This window comes from Dermochelys coriacea, chromosome 2, assembly GCF_009764565.3.
Source record: "Dermochelys coriacea isolate rDerCor1 chromosome 2, rDerCor1.pri.v4, whole genome shotgun sequence".
Lineage (NCBI taxonomy): Eukaryota > Metazoa > Chordata > Testudines > Dermochelyidae > Dermochelys > Dermochelys coriacea.
In genome coordinates this window covers 110,147,520-110,175,245 of record NC_050069.1, presented here as the reverse complement: position 1 = coordinate 110,175,245, position 27,726 = coordinate 110,147,520, and the positions used below count along the sequence as shown (strand labels likewise).

The following is a 27,726-nucleotide window of genomic DNA, read 5'->3' as shown; positions in this document are numbered from 1 at the left end:
GCCGGCCGGACCAGAGCCGCGCCCCCCGGCCGGGGTACGACCGCAGAGCCTCCCCCTGGGCCGCAGCGGCCGCACTCGCACTGGGGCGGCGGGAGGGGAGCTCACCGGGAACGGAACCTCCCCGGCTCCCGGGCACGTTCTAGAACGCGCAGAGGCCGGCTGTCACTGTCACCGAGCCGGCGCACGGGCATCCCGGCGGCTCAGAAGGGAATCCCCGGCCTCGCCTCCACAGCCAATGAATAGACCCTATGCAAATGAGGCAACTCCGCACCGCAGTGGGCCAATGGGAATCAGGCAGGGGGTCAACAGGGTTGGGCATTGGATGGGAGTGAGGAAGTAGCGGGCCAATGGGAGGGCCAGCCGTATGGGACGTAGATGCGGGGCGGAGCTATGCAAATGTAGTTTGAAAAGCGGGCGGGAAATCCGAGTTTCGCGGGAGGCCCTTGGCGCGTAACCCGTCTCCCTTCCCTTCATTCATTGTCAGCAGCCGCCGCTTCCTGGAGCCATTTTCCAGCCGGCCCCACACAGCGGGAGCGGCCCCGCTTCATCCGCCGCATCTGCCCGTCCCGCCGCTTTCATCCCCTCCTGGGACCCCGCATCCTGCAGCCGGATCCCCCCCGGCACCCGCCGCCCCCAGTATTTTGGGTCGGGCCCCGGCATTGAGGAGGAAAGCAGCCGGGAAGGCCGGGGGGGGAGGGAGGCAGAGACTCGGCTACGGGGACAGACCCAGAGGGAAGGATGAGAAGGGGACTCCAGCCGGCGGCCCTAGCAGCGCAGCCACCCGCACCTTCCATGGACACCCGGGTGATCCCCGCCAGCTTCCCAGCCCACTTCGCCGCTGGCACCTTCATCCAGATCCGCAGTGGCGCGGCGGCGGCGTCCTGTGTCTCCTCCTCCCAGGCTCCTGGTGCCTTTGCTCTCACTGCGGAGGGGGGTCAGCCCGCTGGCGGCTCCCTGTACTGCACCCCGCACGGACCCGCCGGCAGGACGGCGCTGCTGCAGCCAGCACTTGGAGGAGGCGGAGGCCGCCCCCCGGTAATTCCCCCCCCCCATCCCAGCGGGAGGGTGAAGGGGACGCTCGGCTTGAGCCCCGGGCAGGGCTCCGCTGTCCCTTCTCCAGCCGGGGTCGGGGGGCAGGAAGGGCTGGGACAACATCGTGTTGCAATAAACTTTTGTCTCTCTTTTTTCCTCCCCCGCCAACTCGGGCCCGGTCCAGGCGGTGCCTCCTCTTTGCAGCTGGGGCGGTGGTGCCCTGCCCCGGGTGCAGAGGATAAGGCAGGGGGAGGGGTGGTTGCAGCCTGTTCTCCTCTCACCGGCGGGCCAGCGACCCCCACTGATATCTGTGGCTCCAACAAAGAGCCCGCTGAGGCCGGTGCTTGGCGCTGCAGGGAGTTCGCGGCGCTGGGGCATCCCCACTCACTGGGGGCGTCCTCAGCGGGGGGCGGCTGTGGCGACCCCTGCTCCCGGAGCTGGGTAGATGCAGGCCCCGCTGCTCCCCTGCCCGTGTCTGGGGGGAGCGGGGGGCTCTGCCCAGCTGGTGTCTCCGCTTCACCCCCGGACTCGCCGGTGACGTTTCGCACACGTGCGCGGAGGCCGCGGCTGTGACTGGGAGCCGGGCAGGAGGGAGGGGGCGCTGATCCGAGTGGGGGGAGGGGGACACCCGCTTCCTCCTCCTGCCGCTGGCCTGGGACTGTCCGTGTCCCCCCCCCCAGTCACACGCGCGTGCGGCCTCCTCGCCCCCCCGAGGCTGCCCGGAGCGCTGCTGGGCTCGGAAATGCCCCTCCAGCAGGTTAGTGACCGGGCACGCAGGGGCCAGCAGCAAGAGCAACCCTCGCTTCTCCCCCGCCCCATAATGAGGAACCTGGGAGAAGCATCCCCCCACCCCCACCCCTCTGCCATACCAGGGCGGTCCTCGCCTGCCCTTAGGCTCTGGCGCTCCCCGAGCTGCAGTGACGGGGGGGGGCACAATGGGGGAATAGTTAAGAAATAAGGTTTCTCCTCCCCCCCGCCCTCTTCCTGAGTTTAGCCCCCCTCTTTTATCCCCCAGTCCCTCCCCCCAATAGCTTTCTCAGCCTGGGCCTGATCTCCCAGCCCTCTGCCCGCCTCGTGATGGCCCCCTGGAAGTGATTGGTCAGGTTCCTGCTTCAGGCCACTGGGTGCCTGGCCCATTTAATTTTTAAATCACTTCATCTACTTTGGTAGTTCCAGCTTCATCCCTCTCCCTGGCCTGCTCTAGATGCAGTTTGCCTCGTTCATAGCTAACCCCCTTTCTGGAGGGAAAGCCGGACCTTGCCCCTGCATTTCTAATACTTGGAGCTGTCATTTCAGATGCACGGGGGGAGGGGGGATTTCTGGAGGACTCTGCATAGTCAACTAAAAGTGTGGGAAGGTGGATGTTTTGGAATAATTAAACACACTGCACCCTCCTTGCTGTCTTGTGAGCACTTGCTGGAGGCAAGCCTCACTTGCTTATTACAGCAAAGACTGGTGGTGTAGTTTGGGAGCCAAGATGAAGAAGTTAGGGTAACCTCATAAAGAGGGGGTCTCCAGTGAGAGAAAAACAGTCTTTTGTTTTCGTAGATATAAAGGACTTTTGTCCTGCACTGGCTTGACCCAGGCATAAAATGGATGGGCAGGTGCGGTGGCAGTGCAAATTTAACTAACCTACATGGTTCAGGACCAGGACTATTAAAATAAGGGATTTTAATAGTCCTGGTCCTGGCCCTGCAGGCATTCCAGCGCTAGGCCTTGCTCTGGCCTTGTGATGTGGGCAAATGCCCACTAGGGTCTCAGTGATGAGATTACCAAACTCACTTTCTTCACATGGTCTGAAACAGCAGTTCTCAAACTTCATTGCACTGTGATCCCCTTCTGACAACAGAACTTACTACAACATAACCCCAGTGCCCTGTGTTAATCTAGGATAGTTAATAGTCTAAATAAAAAATGCATTGCAAGCAGGGCAATTGCCCAGTGCCCCATGCCACAGGGGGGCCCATGAGGCTTAATTGCTTGGGCTAACATAACAGTTGAGCTCAGCTCTCCCAGCATGAAATACTGGTGTTTTAAACTGCTGTGCACTACCCATGCACAAACTCCATCCCCCAGATCCATATCTTGCTTGCCCATGTTTTTAAAAGAGTTTTCTATTAAATTTAGTTGTCACCCTATGTTAAATTATGAATTTTAAAAGTACAGACTACTGTTATAATTAAAAGAAACGTATTCCTTAGGTAAGTGAGCAAGTGCTTAGTGCCGAGTCCTGGCTGACACTGTGGAGAATCTAGAATTTCCAGGGAGGGTGGTCTAGATTTATTTTAATGAGATTTGCAATAAAAACTAAAGGAAATATGGGTTTTAATGCTGTTAACATCAAGATATTCATACTTTGCACTGTGAAATGACCTAGAAACCGACTTAAGTGTTGGTCAAAATGTAGCAGTTTTTTAATTAATAAGCTGTTCAGGTCACTGTCGTTAGTGCTACTGGCAAACCACAATGAGGACATAAGCTTCCTTTTTATGCAATTGTTGCAGGTGTTCATTGCTGACATGGCGATGGAGGTTTCAGGAAGGTGCAGTATAGTCTCATCAAAAGATTATAATGAAAGTCGTAGCCTATATTAAAAAAACAAACTTGATTTGCTGTTGTCATATTTGTAAATCTTACTATACTTTTTAGTTAAGCGTGTGGTTTGGTACAGATTGCTCTGGAAACAGGATAGCCAGTCCAGTGCTTTTGTTTTCCAGCATGACTTTGTTAAATGAATTCACTCACAGTCATCTCTACAAGCATGATCGCAAGGGAACGATTCTGTGGGGCTTTCTATGTTGTTGGGAGAAAGGGACATGATGTCATGGCCAGTATTAATTATATTTGATTAGTATTAAAAGTATTCAAACTTCAATCTAGAGCAGCATTTCTCAAACTGAGGTCTGTGGGCCCCACTAATCAATTCCTCTCCCTCCCTTCCAGCGCCTCCTGCACGCAGGGGAACAGCTGTTCAGCGGCTTGCAGGAGGCGCTGGGAGGGAGAGGGAGGAGCGGGGATGGGGTGTGCTCAGGGGAGGGGGCAGAAAGAAGCGGGGAAGAGGAGCAGGGGTGGGGCCTTGGGGGAAGGGCAGGAGTTGGGGGCTTGGGGAGTCCATGAAAAATTTTAAATCAAAATGTGGGGTCTCCGGTTGCTAAAGTTTGAGAACCGCTGGTCTAGAGAGTTCTTATAGTCCCATTTATAAATTTGCCCTAAAGACTTAACAATATACTCACCACCCTCAATAAATAGCACAGTTGGTTGTGCCCGGTATGTCTTTCTTAAACCCAGCCTCTGTTACATGGACTTTCCGTCACCAGAGCCCTGTGCTCTGGGTTGTAGAGTAATTGGGGGCATACAGTATCTAAGCTATACCAGTGTCTACAGCACCACTCTATTGTAGTGGGGCCTGGCTTTTGGAGATGCTGAGCACCCAGTATGCAAAGAAATTCAGTGGCAGCTGTGGCTGCTCAGCCCTTGAAAATCAGGCCTTAGGCCTGGATTTGCACAACTTCTGTGGACTGTCAGAGGACAGAAATTAACCCTTGGTGGTTTAATTCCATAGTTCATAAAGATTTAAACCTTCAGAAGAAGCTGTTAACTAAGGCTCTTATAGGGGAGATTATGGTGGGGGAGTGGGGTGAGGGGGGAAGTAATTCTTTAACATATGGTCCTGCACCCCTCTTACAGCTAACATTCTGCCTAAGACCATCTTCTATTACTTTCTATCTAAATCATAGTACTGGAGGACTGAACTACCGTTTGAGACAGATGCTCAAAATATTTCCAGTGAAAATAGTGCAAAAATTCTTAGTGCCTTTTCATTGGAATGAGAAGTCTTTAAATAGAGGGTCATTTTTTTTTTTAAGCCATAGAAAATGTTTAAATGGAGACACCACCCACGTGGTAAGTCCCTTTTAAAAGGGGCTAAATCCTCTTAAGAATATTTTGAGAGGACTCCTGTGGCCTTTTGATGACATGAACTCTAGGGAGTCTAGTTCAGCATGCTTCAGAAGGGGGCCGGAGGATTTACATGTCCAAACTCAGTGCATACCACTTCTTTCCCCCTCTTGTAGTTAAGAACACATCTCTTCCCACCCTCAAAAAGTGTGTCTGGAATTGGAACAAAATGGGATAATTGCTTACTCTTAATAGTAGATGCTAATAAAGAAAAAGGCCAAATAGGACATACATGGTTGATAGTGAGATGAGGAATAGCAGAAAATGGAAGAAACGCCTAAAAGATGGGCAAGTTACAAAAAGGAACTGGCAGTAAACGAACTGGTAACATTTTCTTATTTAAAAAAAAAAACAAAAACAAAAAAACTTTGTCCATGGAAGCCATGTATGCAAATCAATCACCATCTTAATATTTCTCTGCTTGACTGTTACTGTTAACATGAAGAAATACTTAATGAAGTAGGTCTATCTACTTGAATATTTTTTTAAAGAAATATACTCAGTTAAGTACTTCAAATATTCTCCCAGGATAGGACTCTGGATTTAAGAGTCAGATCTTTTGCTCTTCCACCCTCAAGAACCCTTTATCTTTATCCCCAGGTTGCTTTCCAAAGAGGACTGGATGTGGTTCACTTTAGAGCCAGTCAGTGCCTTTCCTTGTTTGACCCCCCCCCCACTTGCTGATCAAGCAAAAAAAGGCACATTTTCCCCTTCACTGTGCCCAGGGTTGAGCATGCTTCTGCAGAACTGCTAACCTCCAGGGAGCATTCATATGCTTTTTTAGGTTTAAATTAAAAAAAAAAATTCTTAAAATATAAAATAAAGCTATTGTTAAAATATAACTTTCTTTTTAAAAAATCCATTGTTGTTACCACTATATTAAAGCTTGAAAATATGTTTCCCTAATAATTTTGTCTTTAACCGAAGCAACAAAAGGGGTTTAGGGGCCTAGTAGATGATGCTTCTTTGAGAATCCATTTGCTGATGCAAAAAAGGCACTGGGCCTTTCTCACAGGGTGCTATTTTTGGTGAGGGGATCCATTTGTCACATCTGCATTGGCTTGTAGGTGCAAAGCATGAAGCAATCTACCCTTTTCAACCCTGTGGGTTAATTCCACTTTGCATATCTGTCTGGTTGAGTCAGGGACAGACATTCAGCCCTTTGTGGGGGTTAGAGACCCCATGGTGGAGGAGTCTGGCTCCCAAGGTCTTAAACCTCCTCAGGGGGAAACTTGGGAAAGATGGGGCAGGGGTGGGGGTTGGTTGTTCTGAAGTACTGTGCTGATAGACTCTTTAGAAATGCTTAGTGAAATGGAAAAAGAAAAGGAGGACTTGTGGCACCTTAGAGACTAACAAATTTATTTGAGCATAAGCTTTCGTGAGCTACAGCTCACTTCATCGGATGCACTCAGTGGAAAATACTGTGGGGAGATTTGGAGTAAGTCAAAGAAAGGCAGATAAAGTAATACTTAAGCCCTTGGAGCCTCTTGTCCCTGAGAATATGGTGGGGTGGAAGGCTTATGACAAAAGTGAACATACAAGTCCCCTCACCTCTTCAGAGGCATCTCCTCCCTCATAGAACTGGAAGCGGTATGTTCACAAGTATAACACTCTTCAGCTTATACATCCCACATTACCTAGGTCTTGTCTACAAGGGGAAATTGACTGGCATAGCTATAGCAGAAATAGCTCTGCTGGTCAATTTTCCTGTGGTGCAAACACGTCCTTATCTTACAGCAGTGCTTCTCATGCTATCTGATGTGGGGGACCAGCCATTTTTTTTTTTCCAATGTGTGCAGACTGGCAGCCAATGGCTCACGGATTGGCACCGGTCTGCGGACCACCACTTTGAGTAGCACTGCCTTACAGTTCATGTAGTAGGAAGCTGTCATTTCTGAGTCCCGCAGTCTGAAATCTGAGGGGGAAAAACAACTCTGAAATTGGTTAAAGTAAAAGGTGAGTGAGCAGGAATTAATCATGGAAGTTGCCAGAGAGTCTTGGAGACTGAAGTCTTCCCCAGAACTGTTATAACTGAGATGGCAGCACTGCATGCCTTCTCAGACATACCTCAGGCAACTACAAGCACTGTGGTGGTGCAGCCATGCCGTTTTTGCTGTAGCAAGTATTTATGCAACAGAATGGATTTTTCTGTCGCTGCAGTAAATCTATGCCCTCGAGAGGCTATCGCTAGGTTGATGGAAGAATTCTTTAGATGACCTAGCTGTCTCTATGGTGGGGTTAGATCAACCTACTTACCTGGCACAGGGTATGAAATTTTTTATGGCCCTGAGCGATATAGTTAGGTTAAACTAAGTTTTAGGTGTAGACCAGGCCTCAGTTTTGACCTGAAAGGATTACCTCTAGGGTGAGAGGGTGGATCACGTGCTATGCCCATACAATTTTTGCTGTGGTGTTGGTGCACCTGTCTGCTGGTAACTAGACTGAGACTGCCAACTCACTCCACTTAGGCTTCTAAGCACCATCAAATGGTAACAACTGTGTTTAATAAGTGTGGACCAGATTCAAACCAGGACTATATTGGCAATCAAGCTTGGAGAATAAAAAATGCTCAGATTATCTTCAATATTTCTGTGTAGGGTGAACAATGGTGGATTTTGTTGATTTTGTTAGAATATTGCTAATTTACAGCTACAGGTATTCACCATTCATAACTTACAAGGGCATATGAAACTCTCTAGTGACTAGTGAGGTGGGGAGTCAATCAGGGCACCTTCAGGTGTCTTTCCAAGGTTTAATCTGATTTGTTGTATGGCAATGTATAAGTCACTTTGGCTCATACATTTAAGTGTCCACTAGCTTTGATTGTCTCAATTTCTGGGTTCCCAACTTGACGCACCTCTAGGGCCTGATTTTCAGAGAGATGCTATGCATCCACACTCCATTAACTTCAGTTGAAGTTACTTTGGCCCTTGGTGTCTTGATTTAGATATCCAAAATTAGCTAGCATTTTTTGAAAATGTGGGCCTTGCTCTCTGTCTTCATTTTCACATCTGTAAAATGGGTCTTATACTCTCTTCACAAAAGTGTTGCAAGGCTTTATGTTATGAATCTCTCTCAAATCTTGTAGAACGCAAGTGCAATATATTTTCAGCAACTGAATTACAGTTTCTCTTGGTAAGAATAGTATTAGTGGTTTGTTACGTAAGAAGGGGTCCATTTTAGTCTTGATTTTTTCAGCTTTAACATTGTCTTATTGAGGAGTTACTGGATGTGTGTGTGTGTGTGTGTGTGTGTCCGTGTCCAAAATGTTTTTTGCACCATCCTTCTTAATGTTCTATAAAACAGAGTTTCTTTTCTAAGCAACAATAGGATTTGCTTCCTTATCATACCTTTATTATTGGTTCAAAGGTCTTTTCTGGTATGTATTTTATAGTTTACAACCAGAAGGAAACCATTTTTAATTTAGCATTGGCAAGTTTCCTTTCTGCTTGATGATGTTGGTCCCAGTAAGAGGATCGCTAGGGGGTGCTTGCTGCTGCTTTGTTTAGGGTTGTTGGAAGCGAGTAGTTTAAGGTTCTGATGCTTTGAGTGCCTAACTATCATCTTGTATGAGTAAAATAATGGAACAGACAATAAGAAAAAAGTATATAGAGAGCGAGTGATTAAGCAATAAGCTTGATTTTTATTTTTAATTTTATTTTTGCTCAAGTTAAAAATTAATAGCAATTAATGTAAGCTCTTTAGAGCAGGGACTAACTTTATACAGTGCCTTGCACAATGAGGTCCTTCCTAGTCTGTAGGGGCTACAACAATGCAAATAATCAGGTGTCTTTTTACAATGTGTTCAACCTGAGGCAATACTGCTCCTCCATATAATCAATTGAGGGGAGTATGAAGTTGCTAAACTTGAACTTCATGCAAATTATTTTTCTTTTTAATGTGTATTTCAGGTTCATCAAGTAGGTGTGTAATTTTGCAGCTTCATGGTGGTAAGGTGACAACTAAGGCTTTGTCCACAGATTGATCAGCTATGTTTGAAGGAAGAAAGGACAGCTGTGTAAAAAATTTGGATAGTGCTTTTTATGAGGGACATCCCACTACAGTGTGGTCTCATGACACACATTCATCCCATGTTGACTCATAATGGATGCAAGCCATTAGATATTAAACAAGAAGTTCAGTAAAATACTTAACCTCTGATCGCTCTACCTTGCATGTGTTCTAAACGGCCAAAGTGCAGATTGTTTTTGCCATTATTGGGGAGAGGAAATATTTGAGTAAATTTAGAAGAAGCATAACAAAAAGGTGCTGCTTGCTTGTTGACTCCTTCCCTTGCCATCCAGATAAGCCAGTTGGAGTGTATTCTTTGCTCAGGGGCATGTTCTCTGTTAAATTTGTATATGAGAGAGCAGATATTCTAGGAATGGCTTTTGAGTGACCAGAGAACCTTGCAAAGTTCTCTGAAACGTGCCTTGGGAATCAAAAGCTGGAAGTCATTCTTTGTGTCAGTATCATTTTAGCACATCTATTAGTTGTAAAGCTATTTTTCCTAATTGGGGCACTGCAAACTTATACCTCGAGTGTTGCCAGCAGCCAAATATTCTCCTCATTTGTTTTTTGTTTTTTTTTTTTTCCCAGCTGTAACTTGAATGAAATTGCAACTAGCATGCATATGTACTGGCTTTATTTTGACTTTCCATTGTTGTAGACAGCATTGGTCTCCCACATTGAGAGAGTCAATTTTTGTCCTGAAGCTCCAAATTTAGCATAATTAATGTTTTCACATACAGGAATTGGCCTTACAATTACAGCTCTGAATGTTAAACAAAAGCCTACTTTATCTGAAAGTTGTCTTGGTAGAACATGCTACTATTCTTATCAAGACTATTGCAGTGGAGGCTTTTATCCTGGCTTATGGTGGACATAGTATGCTTTGTAACTTTATAATATTGCTTATTAAGTGTGTCGTTCTGGTAAAGAATGACAGTACTTGAATTATATGGAAATAATGCCAGAGATGGCACCCATATTTGTCATGTACTAGCAGTACTTTATCTCTAGTTACCACACTGAAGGGAAAAAAACCTCTTTCAAAACAGACGGGCTAGGGCAATCGGGCTTATCAGAATCCAGGAATAGTGTCTGGGTGTAAAATCAGCAGAGGAAAGCTTCATCTTCCATGGGAAGACTTTATCAACCCATGCAAAGTAACCCAGTTACCATATACTTATACTATATAATAGTGTGATCCCTCATTTCCTTGTTTAATGCCTTTTTATGTGACACTGGATATGGCGTGTATGCCATGTGGGGAAGTCTGTGGGTTCACAACTATAAAAGGCACTTTAAAGCAGTGTTTCTCAAATGCGGCCACAGTCTCCTGGGCAGTGACTGGAGGGAGTGACCACGCAAAGCAGTGCTTCACCCCCAGGGCCACCAGAAGGGGTTGGGCCTACCCCCAGTCTGGAGCCACAAAGGCTGAAGGAGGAGGCAGCCAGTGAGTTCCCCACCTTCCCGGGGGTGGTAAGCCTCAGGCTTCATCCCTGAGGCAGTAGGTGGCAGGCTCCGGTTGCAGGACTTTGGGCTCCGGCCCTGGACTCCAGCAATGCGGCGGCAGATACCGGCTCTGGGCTCAGCCCCTGTCCGCATTGTCCCTGGCCCCCACAGCATCCTCTGTCCCCGGGCTCTGGCCGTGCGGTGGTGGGCTCTAGCCCTGAGCCACAGGGTTTCAGGCTCTGGCCCTGGGCTCACGATCCCCCATCCATCCACCCCTGGCCCCCGCTGTATCCCTACCCACCTCCCCATCCAGGGCTTAATTTGTCCTCTGGCTTGTCAGGGCTGAGTAAGTCTGCTGTGAAAATTGATATTTGTACAGTTGTTAATATCCCTTTTCACAGCCTCCCAGTTAGCTTTCGTGACTCTGCTATGAAAAGTGATATTAACAAACATACAAATATTACTTTTTGCAGCAGAAGACTTACTAGCTAGCAAGTCTTATTTTTAAAAAAAAAAAAAGCAAGCAAAAACAAAAGAAACAACAACAAAGAAGAATGTGCAAAGCACCTTATTTGTGTTTCTATTGTTTTAGGTCCTGTAAAGAATAGAAAACTGTACATTATTTTTATTATTGAGTCTGCAATAAAACCCTACATAAATAAATTATAATGATTTGGACATGTATATGTGCATATTTATTTGTTTTTCCTAAAGTTAATTGAGTACTTTAAGAAAAATTGTCATAGTGGCCACCAGCAAGAATTGGTGCCCACACTCTGAGGCCACCAAAAAATTTATTGTGAGAGTCCCTGCTTTAAAGTATATAGCTTCATGAACCAATACGAAATACAGCCTACTGATCAACATGAGGGCCATAGAGAAATCTTCATTGTCTCAGTTGTGTGAATAGGAGGCATCTGACTGGTGTTGAGGTACATTTCAGGGAAAGGAGGTGAAGAAAGGTGAAGTAGTGGTCAGTGTTATATAAAATCCTGATGTTTCAATTAGGAAACTTAAATACTCTTAATTGCAGAGCTGCCTTGTAAGTGCAAGCTTTGAACCTAATTTTGTTCTGGTAGATGACTTCTCTCACTCGCATTAGCAACATATTTATATTATGGTAGTGTCCAATGTCCCTATCAGGACCAGAGCCCTGTTAGGTTGAAGCTATGCAGACATGGAGAATCTGCACCCTAAAAGGATGCAGAGTAGCCGAGGGGATAGAGCACTGGACAGGGTCTTTGGAGTTCTGGGTTCTAGTCCCAGTTCAGACATTGGTCTCCTGGGCAAAACTTCCCTGCCTCAGTTTCCCTGTCAGCTTCATATAGCACTTTGAGATTGACTGATGGAAAGTGCTATATAAGAGCTAAGTATTCTTTAAAGAGCTTACACTCTAAAGATAATATGTACGATGAGTGGGCATGGGAAGTTTTTAATATTAAAAAGAAGATAAAGGTGGTGATATAAATGTTTTTATTGAGTGTTTCTTTATATAAACTCACCTGAAATTTCTCTCCAGTTCCAATTGCTAATTCTGGTTAACCTTTTTTTATTTTTTAAATGTGGACATTGTCCCCATTTGGCATTCTAGCTACCCTTCTGTTCCTGGCTGGCACAATTCCAATAACAACCCTGTTGCTTCACTATCTCCCCGTCTACGATCTTTGACTATAATTTCTTCCTTCCAAGGCCATGAGAATAATCTTTTAACTACCGTACAGGCTTTACATTCTCTGAAGGAAGTTTCTCTCTGAGGTGGTTGGGACATTGGGGACCCTCCTGCATGGTTACCCAGCCCTCTCCCTCAGTTTCAGTAGCTCTACCTGCCCACTTATGCTTTACAGAGAGTGACAAGTGTGAACATCAAAAGTATTAGTATGCAGAGTAATTTCTGATGTCAACGGGGCTGTGAAGATAAGCACCAATGTGAGGAGGTAACTCCCCTTCCCACATGCACTGCACTTGACTTGGGGCCATGCAATCTGGGGGTTTCTGTGTCTGGTGTGCAGTAGAGGAGTCCCTAGTATAATGAGACTAGTTGGAAATCCCCTAAGTCAGTGATTCTTAACCCTTTCCATACTGACCATACAAGATCTCTGTCCCACTTAGCAATGTGGGAAGGGCAGAATGGTTGTGACCCTCAGGTGTTGAGTACCCCTGCACTGGCAGTTAGTTCTGGTAGCCTCCCTCTTGGTCCATTCCATCTACCACAGTCAATTGCTGAACGTACAGGAAGTAAGAGCAACCTTAACATGCCATCTGCAAGTGCTTTTCCAGAAACTAAACACACCAAGATCATTCCATGTTCTGAAAGCAACACCTCTCTTCAGAGCAGAACTCCCCACTGTGAGGTGATATACAAACAGAGAGCACGTGTGGTGACGTCTAAAATAAGCATTTTCCCTTATTTAGAGAGAGCCCTGCATGTAGGACTTCCAGGATGTCAGCCCTCAGTACTAGACAGGAAAATTGCCAGTACAGAAAGGGGTCAGCACTTCGAGCTTCTTAAAGAGCTGTATAAGGCAGATCATATTGCCTCCCTGACCCGCCCTCCGACATCCCAAAGAATGACAAACATGGGGGGAGGGGAAAGAGTTGGGGTATCTCTGAGAAGCCAGGTTCTTCCCTGGAGGGCAAACTCAAAGCAAAGCAAGAGCTCCTGCTTTGTTCTCAGGAGGTTGGGGTGGGCGGGAATGAGAATATCTTTCTGTGCCACTTTGCCTAGTTTTCTGTTGTTTTGCTCTTTCCTTAATCAACTCTTCAATGATGCTGACTCTATTTTCACACTTCTCCCTGCTCCCTGAAAGCTCTCCTTGCCTCTTTTCTGTCTCCTCCTCAAAGGGGGGAGGTTATCCGCAGACAAGGTTGTGTCCACTGTTGTACTACTTCAGACCTCTGCTGTCTCCAACCATCCTTCCCAGCTGCTGAAGAACCCACTGGCTTCAGCATTCCTTCATTCTCCTGTTAGAGATATTGCCCCAAAATTCTGCTTGTCGTAGAACTAGCGGTTGAGAGTAAAGGAATTGCTTCAGATGCTCCAATAATGTTTATAGAGGGAGGGATCTAAACCTCTGTACATTTAATAAGTATCCAATTATTTTCAGCTAGCTTGTGGGATGAACTGTTACATCAGTGTTGGTACCTTGTTGAAATGAAGAAAATTAATAGCTCTCCGTTTCTTGAACTTTGCATCAATGGCCTTGTGAAGGTGTGTACCAGACCCTTTGAAGCCCCTTGCCGGAGGCACTGTAGTCCTACTACACCTCACCCCAGAAAAGAAGCAGTGAAGATGGGTCTTCCAGGCTGCCTAGACAGGCTGCATGGAAGAAGCCAATCAGAGCTCAGCCAACTCAATTAAAAGCCGCTGCAAGGCCCAAGCAGATCATTTGGTGGTTGGGATTAGAACGGTGGAATAGAATCATTATGGTCCCTGATGCAAATCTTGTTGAGGTGTCAGGCACACAGGCATATCTCAAGGGGGCCCGGAAGAGGAAAGAGTGCAGGATTGTATCTGGCCAATTGGAGGCACTCATGAGAGGTGAGTGCACTCTATCATAGACTTAGTGTAATTGAGTGAAATACAAATCATGGTGTAAAGATCCAAGAAAACATTTCTTCCCCAGCTAGTGGCAGCCTGTTGATGGCTGAGGTTGTGCAAGAGAAATGGTCCAACTAAAAAAGGGTTAGTGGACTAATGTGCATCCAACATACCACAGGCTTAATGGCCATGAAGTATTTTCTGTCTTAAAGGGGAGGTGCTATTAAGACTTTCTGAAATCCCTGTTCAGATGCAAGTCTCACACTCCTAAGCTATGTCTACACTGTCGCTTTTAGCACTAAAACTTTTGTCGTTCAGGGGTGTGGAAAAACACCCGCTCGTTTGGGGTGGTTTTTTTTAATCGCCAGAAGAGCTCTCCCCCGGCGATGAAGTGTGTCTACACTGCCCACGTCATAGCGCTGCTGCAGCAGCGCTGCCGCAACTGTGCTGTAATGTGGGTAGTGTAGACATACCTCTACTGTAGCGCTGCTTAACAGGTACAAATGTGTAACACCACTGGTCTGAAGCAATACCTAATTTCTTCCTCGGGTGTTTCCATTTCTATTAGCAGTACTCTCCTTCCACAAGTCACCATAGAGCTGCCTTTTTATGTACTTCCTGTATCTTGTTTGAGTCTCTCTCCACTAGTTATTTCATATTCCAGGGCATTAGACTGGAAATCTTTAACATCTGGAAATAAGCCTCAATCCTGAATTGAGAGGGAAAAATTTCAGATTTTGTAGCCCCCATTTTGTTCAAATTGTAAAACTAGAGCCCAGTTTAGTTTGTTTGATTAGCAGTGTAGACAGGAGCAGTGGCAGTCATTGTAGGTGAGGACTGATAAACTGGCAGAGTTGTGTGAGGAAGTTTTAGTTCCCACTTTCATGAATATTGAATTAATGTTTCAAGAATCTAAAAGTTCCTTTCATAAAGCATTTTCATCTGGAGATACAAGTTGCATAACAAATTCAGTGTTAAGATCCTTCTGCATGAAGAGAGGTGTGGAAACGAGATGGTTCTTTCAGATAATTTTAGAGTTGCAATATGGAACTTGTGCTTTAAAGAGCTAGTAAAGTGGTTCACATATAAACCAAATGCATTTCCATAGCTTTGATACTGCTGAACCACAGTGGAAATCTGGAACCTTAACTACACTACTTGTAGGAAGTTTAACTCCTGCAATTAACCACATTATGGTCAATCTTTGGAAAGGCAGTAACAAAGGAAGAAACGTGGTAGTATTTGATTAGCTTTACTCCCTTCATTTGTTAGAGTTTGAGATAGGCAAAACTCTGGCTGTAATAATAGTATGATACTATTAGTGACTACCACTTCAGTGAGGAGCTATGTATGTATAACAATGAACAATTTGGAATTTAGGGTAGGAACAGTAAGAAAATTGAGGACTTGTATTTAATATTGATTAAAAATACCAAAATACTCAAATCCAATTAATAAATAGCTAGATTAGTTGGTAAACTTCAAGATAAATATTATTGGATAAGTAGACGTACAAATATGAGGCTATGTCTTGGATCCACCAAATCAGAACAAGAGTCCTGCTCAAACCTGTTGATTTAAGGCAGTGCAGCTAGTCCCTTCTCAGATTATATGCCCTGACAACTAAACTTCAAAAAGGCCTCCAGTTATTGCCAGTACAGTTTTGCATGCATAATTTGTGGGCATAATTTCTGTTTATGCCTGGGCCTATTTAAGTACAAGCTACCTGATCAATCCCTCTGTTCAGGTGGTGAGGGATTTCATCTGAGGGATAAATATCACACCTAAATGTTGTGCCTGCACTTAATTACGGGCACCAAACTGCATGTAAAATAATGAAAGCTAAAAATTGTGAGGCCTTAGTCAGTCAACTTCAGTCCTTACTCACTCCTCGTTAGACAATAGCAGCTGCTCGTACTCAGTAACCCAAGCAGGCAGCTTTTGTGCTATTGCTTGCTAGATCTTACATGGCCATCTGTTAGGTTTTTGTTACAGTGAACCCCACATGTTTCTGAGATATACTAACACCATGCAGTTAGTTCGGGTCTTTCTACTTCATTCAGAAAGTCATCAACATCTTGGTCACGGTCATGAGAGAAAAGTACCATGCAGCAACAGCCTGCATCTCTGCACTTGTAACTTAAAGCACCTGTGAAACTCTCATAATTCTGTTCCAAGAAATCCTTTCCTGCAAAGGAAATCTTATCCGGAGTACCGATCTGGTGAAACACTTGTAGATAGCCATTTTATTCATTTCTTCTTCCTACCGCAACAAGTATTTAGTAGAGCTGGATGAAGTTTTTCAGACTAATAGTTTATTCGTCCAAAAATGTAATTTCAGTCAACTTGAAACTATTCATGAGTTTGACATAAATTTGACCAATTGTTTTTTTCCAATTTTTTTTTCGGGACTTAAGTGCCATTCACAAAATGAGGTAACGGTAGCCTCCTAACTTTAGCCTTGTGGTTAGGACACTCCCCGGGTATGTGGGAAACCCAGGTTCAATCCTCCCCGCCCCCCACTCCCAATGTGGAAAAGGGATTTGAACTTGAGTTGCCCACCTTTCAGGAGAGTGCTCTAGTCACTGGGCTATAAGATATTTTGAGACCGGTCTATTTCTGTCTCTCCTGTTGAAGCTGTTCCACTATGTATAAAAAAATTAGACATTGAAACAGTGATTTGAACTTAGGTCTCTCACATCCTGTGAGTGTCTTAACCTCCAGGCTATAGACACTTTTTCCCTGGCCTGATGACCATTCATAGTCCTTCATAATTCATTAATAGTCATTTCATTCCATTATTGGATAGATGCACTCACACAAGTAGAACTTTGATCTGGTGCAAGTTTTTTCTCTCTCCCCCCCCCCCCCCCCCCCCCAGAGATGGTATTAAGTGCGCGGATGGGACCATGGAATCTGGGCCAGTGAAATAAATTAATTACACTAGGCTGTTATAAGATTGTCTCCTATTACAACATGTAGCAGATCGAGGACTCACTGGCGCAGCACCTCCTGCTGGTCATCTGGGAATTAGCTCTTTTCCAGCATACAGAGCACCCTATGCAGGCCAGTGTCTCTCCCAGACCCCAGTGCCCTTTATCTTGGGGTTCTGCCTCAGCAGTACCCCCTCACTCTGGGTCTCTCCTCCCAGGGGAACCCCCAACCCTCTAAACCCACCTCGCCTCAGTGGCTACTGCCAGTCATCATCTAGCCCCCGCTCACTGGGGCAGACTGCAGTGTAATGGCCACTCATTATTGGCAAGGGGTTAGGACCTGCTGCCTTTGCCTGTCCTCTGGCTGCCCCTCTGCAGCCCCTGTACCTTTTGGCCTTAAACAAGGCCTGCAGTCTGGAGGTTTACCAGGCTGGAGCTCCCCAGCTCCCTTTGCCCTTCCCCAGCACTGCTCCACTTCAGGTACCTTGCTCCCAGGCAGCTAGCCCCCTCCCACTCTAGGGCTAGAGTGAGACTTCTTGTCTCCTGGCCCCGCAACCCTTCTTATCTGGCGACACTTGTGGCTGCTCTTAATCCCTTTTACCCAGCCACAGCCCTCTCCAAGACTGCTTTTAATTCCTCTTCTGTGGGAGTGGGGCAGGAGCCCCACTAAACACATCAATTATGAAAATCCCTTTAAGTCTGAAAATTACCTTGGGGGTGGAGGCAGAAGGATGACAATATTTTGCAAGGAAGCCTGCACATAAAATTACCATCATGTAAGACTAATAGAGTCTTTGCTAGTGCTTCAGATCAGCACATCTATTCTAGATCATGCCAAATAAATCCTTTTTAGGGTTCACTTGTCAGTACTGTCCAGACAGAGATAGAGGACTCTGTGCTATCTGCATTGTGTCTAACATTTATTGGAAATACTAGAGCAAGGGTACATCTCAGGGTGAGTCTATATCCCTGTAGACAGTTAGCAAGTTAAACCCATAAACTGATCCTTCATTATGACCATAACTTGGTATTAAAGAGCTCCTGGAACCCCTCTTCAGACCAGTTTGGGTGTTAGTTTTCAGTCCGTTGCATATTTACTTCACCTGGAGAGTAGAGAAATAGTAAGCCCTGTTGTATAAAGGCCCTATATGTTACTTGTAAGAACACAGCATTATTTGGAACTGGGTATGAATAAAACCAGATTTTGAGGAATGACTTCGAGGTTCTAGCCATTGCCCAAATTAGTGAGGGTTATTTTTTTTTTTACAATTTAGGAAGCCTTACCCTTGCTGCTGCAGTTGGTGTTCAGTTGACTGGGCTTTACTGAATGGCCTGTTTCTTCCCCTCCCTCAATTGCTGCCACTGCCAAGGGAAGAGGATGGCTTCTTTATACATCGTTTCTCACTGATGTGCTCTGGGGGGAGCACCTTTCTCCTCTTGCCAGCTGTATCCATACTACCTCCTAATAATGGATTTTTTTCTTGGAGTTTTCTGAAGGGACAGAACTCTGGTACTATCGGAGGAAGAGTCCTGAAGTTAAGATTGGCCTTTATATCAAAGTGTAAAACTCACTACTTCAGCTGCAGAAATAGAAGAGGATGGGGAAATCATGACCTACAAAGAAGGTGAAAGGAAAACAGACTTGACAATGGGAAGCATAGGAGTACCTTGAATGGCCATGATGAAAGTGTCCAGTTGCCTCTTGGTCAAATCAAAGTACAGTTATTGAAGATCCATAAGGAAGCTTCATGGCCAATTCATGAATAAGTTGCTGACTGTTAAAGTATTGAAGACTTTTCCAGTTCAGTCTTTGGCAGGTGTCCGTTAAAGTGCTAGATCCTTGTCTGAGAGAGTTCTGTACACTTTTTTGGAAAAATCCTGTTATGCCATTTATTGCTTATACAGGTAGTGCCAGTAACATTACAGGACACAAAACAGAAAGGGGGTAAGCATGCTTTGCAATTGGCTGCTCAGAGTGATTTTTTTTTATTTGATTTGTTTTTGACTGAACTTTAGCTACAAAGAGTAAAACCTGAAATTTGCTTACAAATTTCTGCTTCCCCCTCCACCACACCTTCTTCCTGAGTATTGCCTCTTTCCCTCTTCCACTGGCATTCTGCTATCTAGAGACCTCACTGGTATCCCGAGTTTCCTGCTGCCCTGTGAAGTCCTGAAGTTCCCAAATAAGTCTTTCTAGTGGCATAAGGTTTGCAAGGCCTCAATGGGCAGCCAGAAGATAGACATTCTTTTATGCACAAGGAATACTCAGACCCTTTTTTAAAGAGTTTATGGATGGTATCAAGCATATTAGGTTCTTTGCCAAAAAATGTTCAAGTACAAAGTTCTGTGATTCATATCTGGGAGTGAGAGAACAAGGACGTTTGACTTAATATCACATGACTTTCTGGATAAAACATTAGCACTACACTATCAGTAGAGCATACGTTAAATAGATTCAGAACTGGAAGCTGACATTTTTCAAAGTAGTTGTCAGTAGGCACCATCACTGAATCAGGGCGTTCTGCAGGGATGGGTTGTAAGCACATGGCTATTCAACATTTTCATCAACGATCTGTAAGTAAACATGAAGTCACTGCTGATAAAATTTGTGGATGACACGAAAGTTGGCAATGCAGTAAATAATCAGGATAAGGTAGTCATACAGAGTGATTTGGATTGCTTGGTAAACTGGGCAGCCAAATGCATTCCTTGTTTCTAGCTGTGTAATTTTGCAGGTCATACCTAGAAAATGGGGGATTGTATCTTGGAAAGCAGTGACTCTGAGAAGGATTAAGGAGTCATAGTGGACAAGCAACTGAACATTAGCTCCCACTGTGAAGCTGTGGCAGAACAGGCTAATGCTTGGATCCGCGAATATGTAAACGGGGAATAGGGAGTGGGGAGGTGATTTTTACCTCTGCATATTTACTCCTGGGAGAATTCTGTGCCAAAAAATTAAAAATTCTGCCCACAATATTTGAAAACTTTTCATATTTTAATTGTCAAAATAACCCTATATAATCATACCAGTTTCAATTAGTGTGGTAATTTATTTCAAAATACCTGTCAGCAACTCTGTCTGTAACAATACAGACACAAAAAATTCCCCCATGAGTACAGAGTTAAAGAAACCCCTACAATAACGCTGTTCCTGTTTCTCTGCCCCTCCCCTCCAGAGCCTAGCTGAGGGGCCAGACACCCACACTGTCTACCCTCCAGAGCCCAGCTGTGGGGTGCCCGCCAGCCCAGATACCTGCATTGCATACCCCCAGACTCTACCTGTGGGGGCTCCCCTTAACCCCCTCCCACCCAGAGCCCAGCCACGAGGCACCCCCCAAAGCCCAGACATCTGCACCCTCTACTCCCTAGAGCCCAGGGATCCAGAGGTAGAAAACAGCCAGATGCTGGGTCCCGGGCTTGTATGGTGTTTCCTGCACACTGTCTCCTTCCTTCAAGGTGTGCCAGGAACTGCTGCTGCTGGGAACGCTCCAGCTCCCTCCACCTGCCAGTGTCTTCTATCGGGGAGCTGGGCTCTGCCAGGTCTAATGTCCCCTAGTTGCGGCCTACAGTTCTGCAGCCCATTTGGGGGGGAAGGGAGGGAGAGGAAATTCTGTGCAGAACATTAATTCTGTGCAAATACATTGCACAGTAGTGCAGAATTCCCCCAGGAGTAACATATTGCATTCATGAGACTGATACTGGAATATTCTGGGTGTCAACATTTAAAAAAGGATGTTGAGACATTGGGGAAGGTGCAGAAAGGAGCCACAGAAATGGGTTGGAGAACATACTTTGAACTCTGAGTCTCTGACCATAATCTGTTTAGTTTGGCAAAAAGAAGATTGAGAAGTGACTAGATCATAGTATACAAGTAACTTCACAGGGAGAAAATACTGTGTACTAAACGGTTCTTTAGTTTAGCGGAGAACGGTATTACAAGAACCACTGGCTAGAAGCTGAAGCCAGACAAATTAAAATTAGAAATTAGGCATAAGAACGGCCATACTGGGGCAGACCAAACGTCCATCTAGCTCAGTATCCTGTCTTCCGACAGTGGCCAATGCCAAGTGCCCCAGAGGGAACGAACAGAACAGGCAATTGTCAAGCGATGCATTCCTTGTTGCCCATTCCCAGCTTCTGGCAAACGGAGGTTAGGGACACCATCCCTGCCCATCTTGTCATTGATGGATCTATCCTCCATGAATTTATCTAGTTCTTTTTTTAATCCTGTTATAGTCTTGGCCTTCACAACATCTTCTGGTAAGGAGTTCCACAGGCAAGGACTGTGCGTTGTGTGGAAAAAATACTTCTTTTTGTTTGTTTTAAACCTGCTGCCTGTTAATTTCTTTTGGTGACCCCTAGTTCTTGTGTTATAACAAGTGTTGTTATAATAACACTTATTTATTTTCTCCACACCAGTCATGATTTTATAAACCTCTATCATATCCCGCCTTAGTCATCTCTTTTCCAAGCTGAAAAGTCCCAGTCTTATTAATCTCTCCTCATATGGCAGCTGTTCCATACCCCTAATCATTTTTGTTGCCCTTTTCTGAACCTTTTCCAATTCCAGTATATCTTTTTTTGAGATGGAGTGACCATATCTGCACGCAGTATTCAAGATGTGGGTGTACCATGGATTCATAGAGAGGCAATATATTTTCTGTCTTGTTATTTATCCCTTTCTTAATGATTCCCAACATTCTGTTCGCTTTTTTGACTGCCACTGCACATTGAGTGGATGTTTTCAGGGAATTATCCACAATGACTCCAAGATCTCCTTCTTGAGTGGTCACCCGGTTTTGAGAGATCCTTTTGTAGTTTGTCGCAGTCTGTTTGGGACTTAACTATCTTGAGTATTTTGTATCATCTGCAACAATTTTTAATAGTGAGAATGATTAACCACTGGTGGACATGCTCAAGGGAAGTGATGGATTCGCCTTGTCTTGATGTCTTCAAATCAAGACTGGATGCCTTTCTGAAAGATACGCTTTAGCCAAACACAACTTACTGGGCTCAATACATGGGTGACTGTGTAAAATATAATGGCCTGTGAGATACAGGAGGTCACCTAAACTCATGATGGTGGGGTTGGGGGAAAGGACAGACTCAGTTCCTTGAAAAATGTAGGCTGATAGGAGTGACCCATTTTCAGGCTTACCTATGCAATGATCTGAATTCAAAGCACCAACTGTAATTGCCAAGAAAAAAAAGAATAAACATTCTTATCATTCAAGTTAGCATTTCAGAAAAGAGACACGGTGCCCAGTTTAGAAATAAGTATTAGAGAACATAGCAAGTGGGCTGATTTGATTTTTTTTTTTTTTTTTTTTTTTCTGGGTCTGAGTCATTTTCTGAGTTGTCCTTGCTAATTCTGACGAGAATCTAGTAAGTGTTCTGCTTCATCTTTACAGAAGGAGTAATTTTATAAGTATGCTTCATGGTTCGAAATAAAATGGCCACTTCCAGTTTTCCCCCAAAATGTATGTTCTTTTATGGTGACATCAACCATTTCTGGATATGTCCCGTGAATACGTCCATCCACATCAGTTACTGAGAGCTCTGTCAATAGGATGCCTGACTATACCCCAATGTAGCACACAGTTCTCCAGTCTACCTGCAGCTGCTTACTTTCCTCATAAGTTGTCCTGTTGTTTTTGTCTAGTTCATGTCTTGTTTTCTCTTTCCTTTGCTGGGACTACTATAAATCTTGCCATCTGAGCCAAAATACCTATCTTTATTTTGTCAGCATCCTAAAACAGTTCAGCTACTTGCCCTGGATGGTAGAATAAGACTATTGGTTTAGAATGTGCATCATGGTGAAAACTTGTTGTTTTATTTATTCTGTGTGACATCACAAAGGAATAAAAACATCAACAGCTTTGCTCCGTACATGTCATTACAGTGATTTAAGCCAGCTATTGCCAAACTACTCAGTAAAGTAAGGTTACATAGAACAATTACTTATTTTGAAGCAGGAAAAAAGTGTTTAGCCTCTCAAATAACTACCCAAGGGGATTAAGCGCATTCTATAAGCTCAAGTTAACTTTGTGGTCTAAGAAATCTTATGAAGAAATCTGCTGGTTAGCAACATAGTTGTTTTACTGATGACACAAGGTGAATGTGGCTGTCAGCCAAAACTGTCTTCAGGGTCATAGGTTCTGCTCTCTAGAGTTACTTCTGGTTTTATGTGCTTTAGAGGTAAAAACTTTATATTCCCTTATTCCCGTCAGCATTAACTTCTAGACTGATGATTGTCAAGCCTGCTCTTAGGCTTATTTTGTGTAAGAGCTTCTCCAAGATATATAAATCATATTTCTCATTTCATAGGTACCAGTAATGTATCTTTTGTTTCCCTGGGGTTGATTTTGAGTAGGAGGACTAGGATGGTTGAGTCAGCTCCTTCAAGTTTGTATAGTTTCAAATCTTCCTTAATGTAACACTGTAGTAGTTTTAATTTTTAAAATTGCTCCCACTCAATGATCCAAGAATCATACAGCTCTCTTAGCAAACCCAACTGTACAGTTATTGGAGGCGCAAATTTTGCTTCTTAGTTCTAAGTTTTAATGATATGGCTTTCTTGAGGCAAAATAACCAATTAGAAACTCTGCTATAACTTCTAAAAAACCTTTCCTACAGCAATTGTCTCAACACCCTCCACTCTGTCCTCTCCTCTTCTCTAGCTCTGTATTTGAAGTGGGAATCACTCATCTATGCCAAGTCTCCCTCCTGTATGTTGTTGATAAATTGCCCAATGTCCTTTGGAATCTATCATCTTTTATTACTCTAAATGGATTCAAAGTATCCTTATTACTTTTGTGGAATAGCTGTACATCTTTCCGCTCTTGTGGACATAGCTGAAGGTGTTATCTCAAAACAAAAAATATACACTTTTTGAGCTCTGACTTGTGACAACTATACTGGTTGCACAGGTAGTTAGATATCAGAAAAGGAATTTTTAAAAAAACTTGTCTAATTGGGAATGCAAGAAATCATTTTCAAGGGAAGGATTCCTTTCCTGTGTAGGCATCAATGTATGATACTAATGTTGATGCACAGTTTAATATCTGAAACTTAGTAGCATTCTTGTATCTTTGCATGAGTACTTCAGTTCTTTCATGGATCAGGGATAAAATTATTTGGCTCCCTATAAATAAAGCTACATTTTAGTCATGGGTATTTTTATTAAAAGTCATGGACGGGTCATGGGCAGTAAACAAAAATTCACTGCCCTGTGATCTGTCCATGACTTGTATTATATACTCCTGGCTAAATCTTGAGAAGGGGGTGGCCCGGGAGGCGCCGTGGGTGCTTGACATTGGGGGGGGGGGAAGCCTTGTGGAGGGGGCACCATGGGTAGTAGTGGGGGGCTGGGACCCCCGCTGGGGGTGGAGCGGGCGGCGGCGCGGGGACCAGGACCCGCGCTGGTGCTGGTGTGGGGGGAGGGAGGGCTGGCAGGCTCTCAATCATGGGAGCTGCGGAGACAGCGCACAGAGCCTCATGGCTGCACCTCCCCCTAGGAGCCATGGGATGTTGCCGCTTCTGGGGAACCCCCCCCCCGAGGTAAGTGCCACCCAGAGACCTCATCCCCTCCTGCTCCCCAGCCCTAAGCCCCCCATCCAAACTCCTGCTGCTGGGCAGTGGCCTCTGCAGAAGTCACAGAGGCCGTGACAAACTCACAATCTTACCTACAAACAATCAGTGTGCCTCAGGCAATACATTCTCTGGTCACAGCTTTGATAGAGTATTGTATTTTGACTCTTGGCTTTGAGTCTGGAAGTTTGTGACTTCTCTTAAAAGAAAACCCTTCCAATTGAGGGCTTGTCTAGACTAAAAAAAACCTTGAACTCATGTTAACCACATCAGTGTTGCTACAATGGTTCAAACCCCTGCACCAGTGCAAAATGGAACTGGTTGCACAGTGGCTTACTTTGGCAATGTAAATTGCACTGATGCAGGTCCTGTCTTGTACCATTGTAGTGCATCTACAGTGTGTTTACCCTAGTGTAGCTACAAGAGTGCAAAAGACCCAGATGACAGGGCCATACGTCTTGTAAGTATCAAATGTTGCTACTTCCATCTGTTTAAGTTTTCTGACTTCTTTTACGATGTTACAATAGGCAGGCAATAGCCAGCAAGCTAGTGACCATCTTTCCTGAGAGTTCTGCTAATATGGTTAAGCGAAGTCACAAAGGGACAAATTCCTACCTTCAGACTTGAGTGCCTGACCCACCAACTGACTTCAGTAGGAGTTGTGGGTTCATATCATTGGCCAACCAGTCCTCCATGACCTCCCACCATCTTTACAGAATTCCCCTGCATCAGAGGATCGCCATCCTAGTAGAAAGTTTTGTAGGCAAGTGTGGGATTGCTTTTTAAAAAAAGTACTCTTAACAGAGTTGTGCTAATTTCTATTCATTTAGATAGAAGTCACATAGTGAAACAGATGGAGTTCACAAATTTATTTTGAGTTCACAAGTCCAAGAGGTTAAAATAAACTCACAGACCACTGTTTTGAAAAGGACTACTTCATGATTACAATTATTTTCTTGGGGCAAAACGAGATTAAAATTATGAGGTTAGTTCCTGTTTTGAAAGGGTGGAAATGTCGGTTGATGATGAATTTTAAAATGAGACATTGCAAGTAGTTGTTAGCCAATTGAGGCAATAGATACCATGTCCATAAAATGTGTAAATTAGTTTAACTATCACTTTCATATTCAGTTAACTTTTTATGTAATTGGGTGGGTTAAATTTAAAGCTAAACTATGTCTTGCTTTGATAGTTACATATCTCTAGAGTACTCAAATAAACTGCACCCTGTTTTTTTCATCATGCCATTTAATTGAAAGTTCATGGGTAGGGCATGTTTGTTTCAGGGTTGATTCATGGTGACACATTCTTGATATTAATTACATTTGACACTCCTGAACTACGTATGGAGGTAGCCATCTTTCTGAAGCAGTGTAATTTGGCAATTGCAGTGTGGGAGCTAATAAAAGATGCACATTGCTTCGATGTTGGCTCACCTTTTGGAAGAAAAACTTTGTTATCCAATTCCAGCATGCTTTATGATTTAACAGCGTCCTAGGCTTAGCTCTGTCTATCAGTCATCTACAGGAGCTTTGTATCATACATTATGTCTATGCTGCATTGTAAACCTGAGCTCAGACTCCGGTTTGAGCCCAACCGTGCCCCCTACTGTCCACACACAAACCTGTCTGGCTCAGGGTCCTAGGATCCACCTGGGGCATTGGATCTGAGCCTGAGTTCCATTGAGACTCTTGTCTAAGCCTTGTTGTTTTGCAGCGTGGATCATAGGGGCTGGAACTACAGGTGTGGGGATGCTGCTCCACCACTTGGCTTGAAGTGGTTTCCATTATATACAGGGTTTGTAGTTTGGTTCAATGGCTCTCAGCACCCCCACTATAAAAATTGTTCAAGCTCCCCTGGTGCAGATGCAGCTCAAGATGTAGACCGCAGTCAGAAGGTCTGCATAGTTCTGTTTCCACTTGTTAGCACAGTTGTGAGACCTGGGTCCAGCAATTGTAAGCCCATGTTTACAATGCAGTGTAGATGCTTAACTATAGGCTTGGGAAAACTGAGTCCACAAGCCCAGGTCCCACAGATCTGGGTTTACAATGCAGTGTAGACAGACCCATACTGGTCAAGGGTCCTGGCTTTGCACTTGGGAATCCTGGGATACTGATACAGCCTTCAGGGAACAGCTGACCACACAGCTTCCCTCCTCCTTCCCAAATTGTCTCCTGCATTCTTGTTGCCCCGCCCTCAACAATGGTTCATGGGGAGTGGAAAGAGAATGAGCAGTGCTGCTTTTTCCTCTCCCACCAGTAACCCAAGGTTTCTCGGCAAGGTGCTGGTTGGTGGCGTCTCCCCTTCTTTATCAGCCTTGCCATTATGTGTCGATCAACTTTCTGAAAGCTCTGTCTCTAAGGCTCCCACCTTAATGGTGTCAAACATGATTTCATTGTCAGCAAGATTGGCAATAGAACTAGGCTAGTATAGCAATTATAGCATTGAACCATTTTCATGATTATCCAGGATGACACCTGCTTCTCACCTTGGGCTGTCAGATAGTTGAGAACTGTGTACAGCTTCCTGAAAACCAATTTTCAAATTTCAACACAGAGTGCTAACTGAAGTCTTTACACTTAGTACAGCGGAGTACCAGGGCTTCCTGTAAGAATGAATTGTAACCCATTCTGTGGGGAAAAAAATGCAGTAGAAAACAGACTTCAGATGGTGCAGTATAGGGTAAGTCCTATAGGGTATGTGAGCCTGAAGCATTACTAGTACTTTGGTTTATTTATTGCATAACCACAGACTGATAAGCTACATTGTCCCTCTTATTTTAGTGTTAATAATATTTTAATTGTTTATTGCACACCTGCAATACAAGAAGGTGCAATATATGTTTTAGTAGTTACTAAAGCCTGGTGTACACTAGAAAATTAGGTCAGTTTAACTACCTCTGTCAGGGGTGTGAAAAATCCACAACCCTGAGCGATGTAGTTAAGCTGACCTAACTCCCAGTGTAGACAGCTCTAGGTCAATGGAAGAACTCTTCCATCAGGTTAGCTACCACATCTTGGGGACATTGATTACCTATCCCAATGAGAGAAACTCTTCTGTCAGCATAGGTTGTGTCTACACTGAAGCTCTGCAGCGGTGCAGCTCTGCCACTGTAGTTTTAAGTGTAGACAAGGCTTAATATAATCTAGCATGTTGGGGCAGAGCTTGCTCCTCTGGGCATCAGGAAGACCCATAAGCCAAAAAGTGGTTGACTTCCAA

At 44.6% G+C, this 27,726-nt stretch overlaps 1 protein-coding gene across 3 annotated transcripts in view; it reads left to right on the top strand.

Annotated features, from left to right (window-relative positions):
* The first annotated feature begins 446 nt into the window (after positions 1-446).
* The window catches only part of E2F3 (E2F transcription factor 3), a 56,888-nt gene continuing 29,608 nt past the window's right edge, over positions 447-27,726 (top strand). For 2 of the 3 annotated variants that reach the window (XM_038390740.2, XM_038390739.2), the window contains exon 1: positions 447-1,035. In XM_038390740.2, coding sequence (XP_038246668.1) covers positions 739-1,035 — 297 coding nt within the window. In that variant the 5' untranslated portion in view covers positions 447-738. Of the gene's footprint in view, positions 1,036-1,594; positions 1,790-27,726 lie in introns of those variants that run through there. The other variant, XM_038390741.2, reaches the window with a different exon arrangement.